The sequence below is a fragment of the Corylus avellana genome, chromosome ca3 (assembly GCF_901000735.1).
Source record: "Corylus avellana chromosome ca3, CavTom2PMs-1.0".
Lineage (NCBI taxonomy): Eukaryota > Viridiplantae > Streptophyta > Magnoliopsida > Fagales > Betulaceae > Corylus > Corylus avellana.
In genome coordinates, this window is record NC_081543.1 from 31,142,414 (window position 1) to 31,153,567 (window position 11,154).

The 11,154-nt window shown below is 35.4% G+C and overlaps 2 protein-coding genes across 2 annotated transcripts; both read right to left on the bottom strand.

Annotated features, from left to right (window-relative positions):
* Positions 1-989: 989 nt before the first annotated feature.
* LOC132176266 (protein HLB1) lies at positions 990-9,084 on the bottom strand. The gene is made up of 14 exons (XM_059588424.1): positions 8,615-9,084; positions 6,474-6,596; positions 6,162-6,231; positions 5,562-5,675; positions 5,042-5,125; positions 4,350-4,400; positions 4,134-4,163; positions 3,967-4,029; positions 3,755-3,820; positions 3,449-3,577; positions 3,191-3,226; positions 2,530-2,649; positions 2,198-2,386; positions 990-1,257 (listed from the first exon to the last, which is right to left on the bottom strand). The coding sequence occupies exons 1-14, from the start codon at positions 9,010-9,012 to the stop codon at positions 1,147-1,149; spliced, it is 1,584 nt and encodes a 527-aa protein (XP_059444407.1). The 5' UTR covers positions 9,013-9,084; the 3' UTR covers positions 990-1,146.
* A 1,143-nt stretch (positions 9,085-10,227) lies between these two features.
* Positions 10,228-10,929, bottom strand: LOC132174421 (B3 domain-containing protein At2g33720-like). Its single transcript, XM_059586081.1, has one exon. The coding sequence runs from the start codon at positions 10,927-10,929 to the stop codon at positions 10,228-10,230; it is 702 nt and encodes a 233-aa protein (XP_059442064.1).
* Between the last annotated feature and the right edge of the window lie 225 nt (positions 10,930-11,154).

Here is an 11,154-nt window from a genome sequence, read left to right on the forward strand (position 1 = left end):
TCTTAGACCACATGAAATCCCTTTTATTCTCTCCGCACCGTTTTTAGATTTTAATTCCCTGTCTCACTCTCACCTTTAACTTCTCACCTTCAACTTCGCCATCAACTGCAACTATCGTGACCATGAGCACAAGTTTGACCACCACCACCATCGTTTAAAGTCTTCCACCTAACCTCAACTTTATCTACTTCCAATTATGTAATTAACTAATGTTGATGCTTAGTTTCCAATTATGTTATTTACTAATGTTGATGCTTAGTAAAAAGGCTTTATCATGTTATTTGCTGGAATGTGATCTTATTTTTTGTATTACTATCTGGTTGTTTATTTAGATGAACTTTTATTGGACTATAATCTTATTTTGATTGGTTATGCACGGAAAAGTTGAGTACTATGTTTATTAATTACGGTTATGGATTTACATTTATCAAATTGATTGTCATTAATCTAGTTGTGAATGTGTATAATTGCTATAATTTTTGCTTGATGACATATGAAATTGTGTTAATAAAGTCAAATCAAGTATTTGGGTTAATATTAAACAAATTGAAATGAGTTGAAGCAGTCGTGTTTGGGCCGATCCAACACAATTGTTCATTAAAAACTAATTACAGATTGTGCCATGTCACCCATTTATTTAAATACGTTATGTTAGGATTGAAGAGTTTAACCTGGATTAGTAAATAGATCAAGTTCGAGTTAACCCATATAATTGTATATCCATAACTTAACACAACACAAACCCGACATATAAACCTGAATTGCCACCCTTGGTACTAGCTCACGATTTGACCCAATAGCACATGCGATAAAGAGGTGACAACTATGAGGAAAATAGGCTTTCTTTAAACTGCGTGCCTGAACACAACAGCAAAAGCTCTAAAAACAAACTGAAACCAAGAATACACATATAGAGTGGATCGTCCCATCCCAATAAAATGGATGCTTTCTAAGGGGGGTGAGCTTATAATACAAAAAGTACAACCAGCTGAAGAAATGAGAAAAGCCAAATTGGATTAAACAGGATAGTGTCTCAAAAATTCTATGATATACAATAGTTTTATTCGAACAACCACGTTTCAATATATAAATTGTAAATCTTCACAACAAAAAGCATTGCCCTGGTGATAAATCTAACAAAAATGATCAGCCAGTTATGATACCTGCCAGAACATCACTCTTACCACGTGCATAAATTGTGTAAACTAGACGGATTGCATCGAGCCATCCATCCAGGGATTCCCACGAGTCAGCAACCTGTATGATCGATGAGCAAATATTAAATTTATGGGTTTCCCATTTGAAAATCCAGTGCTTTGATCCACTTTTTTTCATTTGAATAAAGATCCTAACCATAATAATTTATTCAAGAACATTAAACAAAGAATAAAAGAACTATTGTCCATCTCCCTTATAATCTTGCAAAGATAGAGGGAAATCGTTTAAGATCATCTTTTGCAATACATAGTTTTGATATTAAAAAAAGAGAACTACTAAAATGCGGTGTATTGAAAATGGCACATGGCATATAACTCAGTTTCATGAATATTAAAACGTTATATAACTGAAGAATCTTTTCCCTGAAAAGTAAAAAGAAAATTCATGTTCATTATTTGCCTTCTTATATGCTTAAGATAAAAAGACCAGTAGCCTGGGATGAGCATAGCTTTGATGATCTGTTAAAACTTGCACGCTTCTCCAAAAATTGAACAATGAACAAATGGAAGCATAGTGCATCCTGATTCCTTACATCTGATTACTGATTCCGTCCATGTAACACAACCAATATAGCATAAGTGCACAACCAAAAATTTCAACTTGCAGTCAGCTAGGGAGGGGTGAGTTTCAAATGCCCCACGGTAAACGTCAGAATGATATATATTTTTAATTATCTTGACTTTAATGTTTAGTTTTTTTGCCCCAAGTTTCTTAAAGAGAAAAGAGCAGAAGAGGTCTAAATAAATTACAGAGTCCTCAAGTTGGATACTTATACTACAGTACTCATCATAACATGCAAATGCTAAAGATGATCTTTGTGGCCAAGGATTATCAGGTTTGACACTCAACGTTCACATTACAGAACTCCAAATCATAACATGCAAATGCAAACATGATCTTTGTATGGCTACAAAATATAGGGTTTAAAATTAGGATGCAGGACAACAATTCTCTTCGAAACACAAAAGAAAATAGTTACCATGAAAACTGGCCCATGAATTGTATCAATGCAGAGGCCTGCACCGGGTGGTAAAGTCAGATCAGCACATGCTGATACAGAAACTATATCAGGAACATCGACTCTGATAGCCTTTTTGTCGATATTCGCAGCATCTCCTGATCTTCCAGAGAGACTTTGTGGTACTTGGTTTTGCTCATTTTTGTGTGTCTGATGGGACAAAGAAAGAAGATTGAGAATAAAGAAATAATAATACTTGCTACAATTAGGTGATATCCAGCATATCACACCCAATATATGATTTTCAATATGCAAATAATCTCTAAATAACAAGGAAACAAATCCAAGTTTACCTGATGAAGCCCTTCATGATTTAAAACAAATGGTGAACGTCTCCAATCACTATGAGGTGCCACTGGCTTTCCTACAGGCGGCGCAGTCAGATATCCAACTTTCAGATGCGGCAAAGGTAGCTGTCAAGAGTTGAGTTCTGTCAATGATTCTCTCAACCAACCTCACTGAAACACAAACAGAACCTTGCTATCGCTTGGACTGAGGGACTAATCTAAATTTCATTAGGAGCACTAAATGTACTATTCTGAATATAATCAACCACAACATTAAGAAAGAAAAAAGGAATGATACTGACACGGGACAAAAAGCACTTGGGAGGAAAGTTTGAAGAGAACAAAGAAACAGAGAAGAAGAAGCCAAGAAGAGGGGAGAAAATAAGTCAAAGAAAAGAAGAACCTCAGGAGAGGGGAGAAACAAGGGAGAAGATAGGCAACAGTCAATCTGTTCCTAAAATAAGTCCAGAATTCATAGGCCTATATCTCACCCCCGACCTAAACAAATTAAGAAAACTAAATGCTAGAGACTGATCTCATAACTGACAGACCCCAAATTATAAGTCAGCAATGCTTTTTTTTTTTAATAATAAAAAAATAAAAAATAAAAAATGCATTTGAGGTTGAAATAGCTCCAAAATTACTATTTGAAAAGGTAACTACTAACCATGGAGCGCACCAGCCGCAAGGCACTGCTGTAAACCTAAATAAAACACCATTAGAATAGTCAGTGGAAAAATGAAATTGACGTGTGCATCAATAAACCATGTTTATTGTAAGACTCTTCAAATCTCACTTTGGATAAGTATTTCTTTTTCCATTTCTGGATTTCACTGGATCATGTTTAAATAAGAGACAAATTTTTGTTACCTAAGTACAGAAAAAAATATTGTTTAAAAAAAGAAAAAAAAACAGTCACACTTACTGAGTAATTTGGTTTCAGTGCATGAGCAGCTGCAATGTAGATAGCAGATTGGCTATACAACTCATTAGGTGAAACTTCTTTAGCATGGACTGATCCCCCACTTCTTAATGTGTCCTCTGCTAATCCATACTGCAAAAAAATGACAACATGAACTTGGGATATATGCTTCATTCAATTTGCACAAGATGATAGGTTAAGACAATGAAATATTTTATGTCATCTACTATACTGGATACTGAAAAGGAACAGATTTACAAATATAAGATCATGATATCTCAAATATGGAAAAATAAGTTACAAACTAACCAAAACAGTTCCAAGGTTGTAAATTGCTCGGTGGAAATCATATTGCAACCGAATTGCTGCACGGAACTGCATTGGAAGACCAGTTAAAAGTATCATAAAAGTAGAACCTCCAGTGAAAATTATTCTTATGACATATCAGATGTAGAATTACATTGCTGGTTGTTCCTATACAATCATCCAAGCACTCTGATCTCCCCAAATAATTTTTGTACCTTACTGATTGCAGATTTTACAATTGTTTTCTTTTCTCGTGCAGGAACAATTGCGCTGAGTTCCTAAATTTCACAATGAAAACATAAATTAAAAGCAAGACTTAAAATAAAAAAGAAGAAGAAGAAGAAGCTAATTTTGAAGGAAATGTTAATGTAACTAAAACTACCTGCAGAGCAAGTCCCCAATTATTAAGTGCCTGAAATAGATATCACCTGGGGTTAATACCAAAGAATGCAAGCATAAATGATTGCAGATGCCTTTTTATGCGTTAAAAAGGCTTTCAGGCAAAAAAAATGGTAAGAAAAAAGAATGGTAATGATAAAGATGCGGAGCCCCCCATATGAATTCATAATAGTAATTATGCAAAATTATTCAGAGATACCTGGGGACTGTTCCAGTTGAGTTGGACGGCCTTTTCATAGTTTTTTGTAGCCTGCAAAATCAAGTTAAAAAAAAAATCACTGTTTTGAGCATTATTTTTTGCTAAAGAAAATTTTGGATCTTTTTATTTAAAGAGCATAATAAGTACGATAAAATGCTAGATCGTAGATAAGAACAGTGAAAATAAGAGGGAATTTGAATCAAGCATCATTAATGCTTTTTTCTTTTACGTCAGAAAGGCCAGCTACTTAGAACATCAACAAATGAGACTACATACTACAAAGTAGAGAAGTGGTTCGAGTCTCTTTATGTTTAGATGGTTACCCACAACAGTTCTCTCGTTCTGATTTTCTAGATTTTTGGATGTGTTCTTCTTCTCTACCTAGTTGGGAGCCTCTTTTTTATACTCCTAGTGTATATGGGTTGTGCCCCTCTAGACTTCTAACAATTTTTTTTTTTTAATATATAAGTAAAGCTTCAAATAAAATTTAAATTACTTAAACAAAACGAAAGTAGAGAAGTGTTCTAATAGCCACAATTCGGCACCATTTCAACTATTATATCCATATCCAGTTGCTAAAAGTCAGTTTGACACAGCAGCAGGGAAGAAACTACAGAAGGGCAGTGCATATTTGAACACACTATGAAATTCAAAATCTAGCATAACTTATTACTGCTATTATATATTCAAACCTGCTTCCATAGTTCTTCAGCCTCCTTTGTACGCCCACGCATTTTGGCCCGATCAGATATTGCTATAGCCCAATTATAGAAAGCCTGCAAGGAAGAATAAAATATTACTTTCACATGATATAGATCATCAGTAAAAAATTATAAAGATTCATCTGGGTCATACATAAAAGAATAATATGATCTTTTATGTGGGAATAGTAAAGTGCCCAATTTTAGCAATACTGTGCCCTTGTATTTTACCAGGAAAAGGGGGGGAAAACATATAGCAAATTCCCGGAATTCAAGATCCCAACTGGTCACAGATCAGATGATTATATATATCTACAGAATCTGGCAAAGTTACTGACAGATAATTCTAAACATCCTCCGGTGCTCCCCTCACCTGCCTACCCACCCCTAGTTCATTGCATGGCATAGGTGATGTGCACAGTTATCGTGCTTCTTGCTAATATTTACTTATTAAATCCTGTATTAACCAGTCGTTAGACAAGAGTGTCAAGTATTAAGAGTTGTATCATACATCATGAAGTGTAGGGCAAAGACGTGTAGCTTCATCATACTTCTTACAAGCTTCCTCAAGCAGCGCATCTTTGGAAGGTGAAGCAGAATCTTGACTAACATTATCCGCACTTTCCTGCATGCCAACCAAATGAGGGTCATGAGGCAAAGTAAAATGCACTATGATTTGCTACTGAGTAAATACAATGTGCTTAAAATAACAATAGCAGACAGACTCTTTCCATCACAACAAAGAGAGAAACTGAAGAATATTTGAGAAATATTTGGATGAAATAACCAATATATCAAAATATCACTTTTGTGTTCCATGTCAAACACACCACCCCATTTTATGCCAAACGTAAATTTTGGTAAATAAAGTCTATTTTCTTTCACCAATATTCTTCAGAAAATCTTCATATCAAAATTTCACATTAAAGGAAAATGCATGTTCTTACTATAATGTGACAAAACACTCTTCAAATACATAATGGCAGAAAATAATCCACATAATCAGTTAAGCAGGTTCAAAGCCCTCAGGTTGAAGTTTTGGTAGAAAGAAAGAATAATACAGTCCTCTGATGTTAATATTGCTAGAATTGAATGAGACAGTATTTCAGACCTGAAGAACCAATGCCCAATTGTATAGCGCATCATAATCTCCTGGATTTCTCTCTATAGCAGAAGCATACCTACAAAAGTTGAGTACAGAATAAAATTTAGGAAAAAGGACTCTAAAACAGCTTATAATCGGATTTTTGAACTTTTCCAATTGTGAGCAAGTGATTAGAAACATAGTATACTTCATAGAAGAATTTACGTGAGATGCCCTGAATGCAACCAATTAAAGCTTTTGTCAACAGTGAACAGCAGGTATAATTAGAAAATACCAGCGAAGTTGATGAGTAAGAAGCACAGGATAAGATTATGGTACCTCCTGGCAGCAAATGTAAGAATCCGTTGGCGAGACCGACCTTCATCGTCTACACCCGTGACACTATTGATCAAGTCCATAGCAGCATTGTTTTGGTCGTTGCGTTGCTGTGGGCTTTCTTGACTATACAATTGAAAAGCACAGAGTAAAAAACAAAGCTTATGTAAAATAAAAGAGCATGCATAGTAATTTCAACTTCATACTTATAGTTACATAAAAGTACTACCACAGGATGATATTAACAAAAAAATCCCAATCAGAAAGTATAGTTTCCCTGGTAATCAATGGTTATTTTTGGCTATTTCATATCTTCTTATAATAATATTTTGAGAAAAAAGAGATGCTTAATTTTTTAGGTGTAGAGGCTTACTTATCATTTATAAAAGATGAATGTTATATACCACACCATTATCCCACCACTATCCCACTATGCTGATGTTGCATTGTCAATCCACCCTTATATCAAACATTGTTAAAAGAAAGAAAAAAAAAAAAAAAAAATCCAATGGTAGATTGGCAGTCCCACTTTAGCATAGTGGAATAGTGGTGTGATATATAACAGTCACTTTGTAAAACAAGTGAATGAAAACAAAAAATTAAAAAATTAAAAAGAGAGAGAGAGAGAGAGGTGGCTGCACGGGCCCACCCACAAATGAAAAGAAGGATGGTTGTGCGGCCACCTCTATCCTCGTCAAAGGTGGTCGCACGGCCACCACAACAGAATAAGAGTGGCCAAATGGCCACCCCAATCGGCCAAGTTTAGCTGCGCAGCAACCTCAACCAAATAGGAGTGGCCATGCGGCCTCTCTTTTTTTTTTTTAGTATTTTTTTATAAGTCAATGCCAGGCATTTTTGTATATTTCCAAAATAAGCATGTTTAATATTGTTTCTTTGAAAATACAAAACACTTTTTAAAAAGTTCACCAAACAATTTTCTTAAGTGAAACCTAAAAAACACATTTTTTTCTCAAATATGGAGGCCACAAAAAACACTTTTCAACTTTATATCACATCTGAAACCTTTTCAAATCAAAACAAAAAACATAAAAAACACTTTTCAAAACCATTAATAAACATAACTATAGTATCCCCGGTAATCGATGGGCATTGTGGCTATTTCAAGCTTGATACCAGAATCAGTTATCAGAAAAATATTTATTTCAGATTCAATGCATATAAGATAACATCACATAAGCTTACAGAGTCAGGCATCAAAAAATGAATCGCAAGGAAAGCCAAAAAGTCTGATCCCGATTTGACAAAAACCATTGATCCACTGGAACAGTTCAGAAAGGATAACCTAAAAACTGAATAACCCCACAGTGTCATGTATGAATGGTTATTATTAACGCAACTCTATTCAATCACATGATGCTCAAGGTGATACCACCTAAACAACCTCACAAAACTCCAATTCCTTTTTTCCAATTATTTCATTTATGGAGGAGTACAGCATTGGAGGGGAAAATTTGGAAACCATACAACGTCACATTTATGGAGGACGACCCCTTTGTGTTTGATGTGGTGTCTTTGGCGAGAGAGGAATGCCTGAAACTTTGACGATCATGAGACTGGTTTGCTCGATTTGAAGAAGTTGGTGCTACATACCCTGCATACATGGAGAGTGGTATGGACTATTTCGCCTGTTTTGACTATTTCTGAGTTTTTTCGATTTATGTTCTTCTTTCTATATGAGTTAGGATTTCTCTTGTGTACTTAGGTTGGTCCTGCGCTTTGAATGAATATACATTATTTATAAAAAAAAAAAAAAATTATTTCATGAGGAAATAAACACGGTTAGCTCTTTACTTCTATGTTTCTTGCGAGCCGCAATCTCGCATTGTCGCAAATTCAATCGGATCGAGTGCTTGCATGTATAAAGACTAAAGTTGTACAATCGTTGTCAGTTAATGCCCAACTAGACTAAACGAAGCCTAATTTCGACGAACCAACCGAAAACAAGTCAATCACAGCATAAATCTCACCAAAAATAATATGCAGCACAAAGCTAAGGTTACGAGTTTATACAATGGCTACGAGATAATTCCAGTGATTCTACATGTAATAAACCGACTTTCAGAGAAATTTACATTCTATGAGCAAGATTCAACCATAAAAATGTGTCAATCAAGCACACTGACCTGTAAGGTGAGGTGGCATCCGGTCCGCTCTCGTCCACTTCGTCGGCTTTCAATCCGCTGAGCAACTCTCTCATCGTGAACGTTCGGCTTCCTTCGTCTTTGCGCAGTTCGCCGGTCGGAGCTTTCGCTGATGCGTTCCCGACGGCTTCATTGGATTGGATCGAGCTCTGTTTCGGTTCTTCGGGTTTCGGATCTGCATCGGGAGCCTCTGGCTGTTCCGGTTTCGGCTCCGGTACTGACTCTGGTTCAGATGGTTCAGCTTCTGGTTCTGGTTGGGCCAATGGCTTTGGCTCTAGCTCTGATGGTTCAGGTTCTGATTCTGGTTCTATTTCTGGTTTGGGTATCCGTTCTGGTTCGTGTCCATTCTGCAATTCGGGTTCTTCGGCGGTTGTGGACATGGTGAGAGGACTGGAAAACAGAGAGAAAGAGAGAGATCTGTACGATCTGCGGGAACGTTTCCTTTACTAGAATAGGAGAGCTTAGAACAAAAATAATTTTCTCATATTTAATTGTATTTTAAAAATAATAAATGTTTATGTGATAAAATATTAATTATTTAATTTAAAAATGATAATTAACACTTAACACATTTATATTATAAATACTTTTAAAATTTTTTGTATCTTCACCATTGCCATCATATTTTCATCTAAAAAATAAGGAAAAAGTGAACACACCCTCCCAAACTAGCAGTCAATTTACAATATTTTTTAAATTAAAGATCCCGAGTAATGTTATAAGTCACTTTTATTTCACTTTTGTATTATTTTAAGAATGATGTAATTCTTAAAATTATCATTTAGTTTGTGATTGATTATTATTGAATTTTGATCAAATTACACTTTTTAAACGACATCTCATTTTTAAAGGGACATAAAAGTGACAAAATAGAGATTTCTAAAATTACTCAAACATCGCGTCATCGTTCTCTCCAAAATTATCAAAAAATTATAATGTCCCCCAATTGACAAAAATATCCTTAATAAAAATTCAAAAAAAAAATCTATAACAAAAGAAAGTGGTAATGGCACAAAGACCCATTTCTTTTTCTTTTCCAAATTTCTAGCCGTATTTTTATCTTATTGAAAAAAAATAAAAATAAAATAATAGTGGTATATTGCAATTTTTTTTTTTTTTATTATTATTATTATTATTATTATTTTTTATAGTTTTAAAAGACATTGATGCGGTCTTTAGTTTGGTGAATATTACAAATTGAGTGTTAGTCGAAGAGAAGTATATATTTTTTCCAAAAATAATGTAATGTCACTTGTATATCACATCATCTCATATTTAGCATGCTGGCATAAGTTATCACATCACTACTTCCACAAGAGGGGGGTTGTAGTCTTGTAGAAACATTTATGATGGAACATGAATTGCCTTCACATGTATATCATATGGTCTAGGCCTTTTTTGGATATTTTCAATGCTCTTATTCAAAGAAGAGACATGCAAATTCTCCCTCTCTACATTTCGTTCCAAAAGTTTTATTTCTTTATCTCTTTTTCTGTTCAAACATTCCACTTGATATTGAATTAAGCTACCGCAAATTTCCCCCCTTTTTTGCTCAAAAAAGTATAGTGTTTGAGCTTAGACGACTAAGTATCGCTCTAAGCCCGCTTGAGAATGGTAAAATTGAATCTTGAATTGGTTGGATCCCAGTAAAGTCCAATCTCATCACCCTTATTCAAACTCCTCCTCATCACAAATGCATTTCTCCATTGTTGAATGAGGACGTAGCTCCCACTTGCCCATTGTTTGAAGAGCAGTTGATGTTCAGACATGGTATCAGAATCCCAAACAGCAACTGGAACCCCTCCATTCTTGACCTTTTCAATAATTTCTGCATCCCAGAGAGTGAAAATATGAGTCTTTACACTATTCGTCGTCAACAAGAGCCTGGACAGGTCCCCAATATCACTTTCCTGGATTATCTTCTTGATAACCCAGGGATCAACCCGAAGCTTCAAGTCCAGTGAAACGGTACTGTTGCGGCGATTAAGCTTTTCGTTTATTTTGTTTCCACAATAAGTGATTGTGGAAGATGCCGATGCATTCCCTAGAACACCCAAATAATCATGCATGATGGGCTTTCTTTCGCTATTATTTTCAGAACAAGAGGAAATAATCGTGTTTTCATTAGAAGAAAACGAAGAATCTCTCTTTTCGACATGAAAGGAACCCCTCATCGTACCATTGGCTTTGGGATTACAGAATAACCAAAAAGCGGCCGACTGCTTGGATCCATCAGAATGCAGGGCATCTGAAATGGGTTTGCCGGGAAGTAGAGAGAAGAACCCTTCACGATCCATCGCACAGAGGAAAAACGAAGAAAGAAAGAAAGGGTTTGTGTTTGTTGGAGGTTGTCTTTTTCGTGTGAAGAGGAAGATGTGAGGGGAGTGAGGCTTATATAAGAGAGAATTCCATTGAAAAGGAATCCTAATCCGAGACCGAATAGGAAATAGTCCGTTTCAAACTTGAACTAGGATTTTAGAACGTTGCCGGCTTTCTAAAAGAGTCCCAAAGTCGGTGGGTCT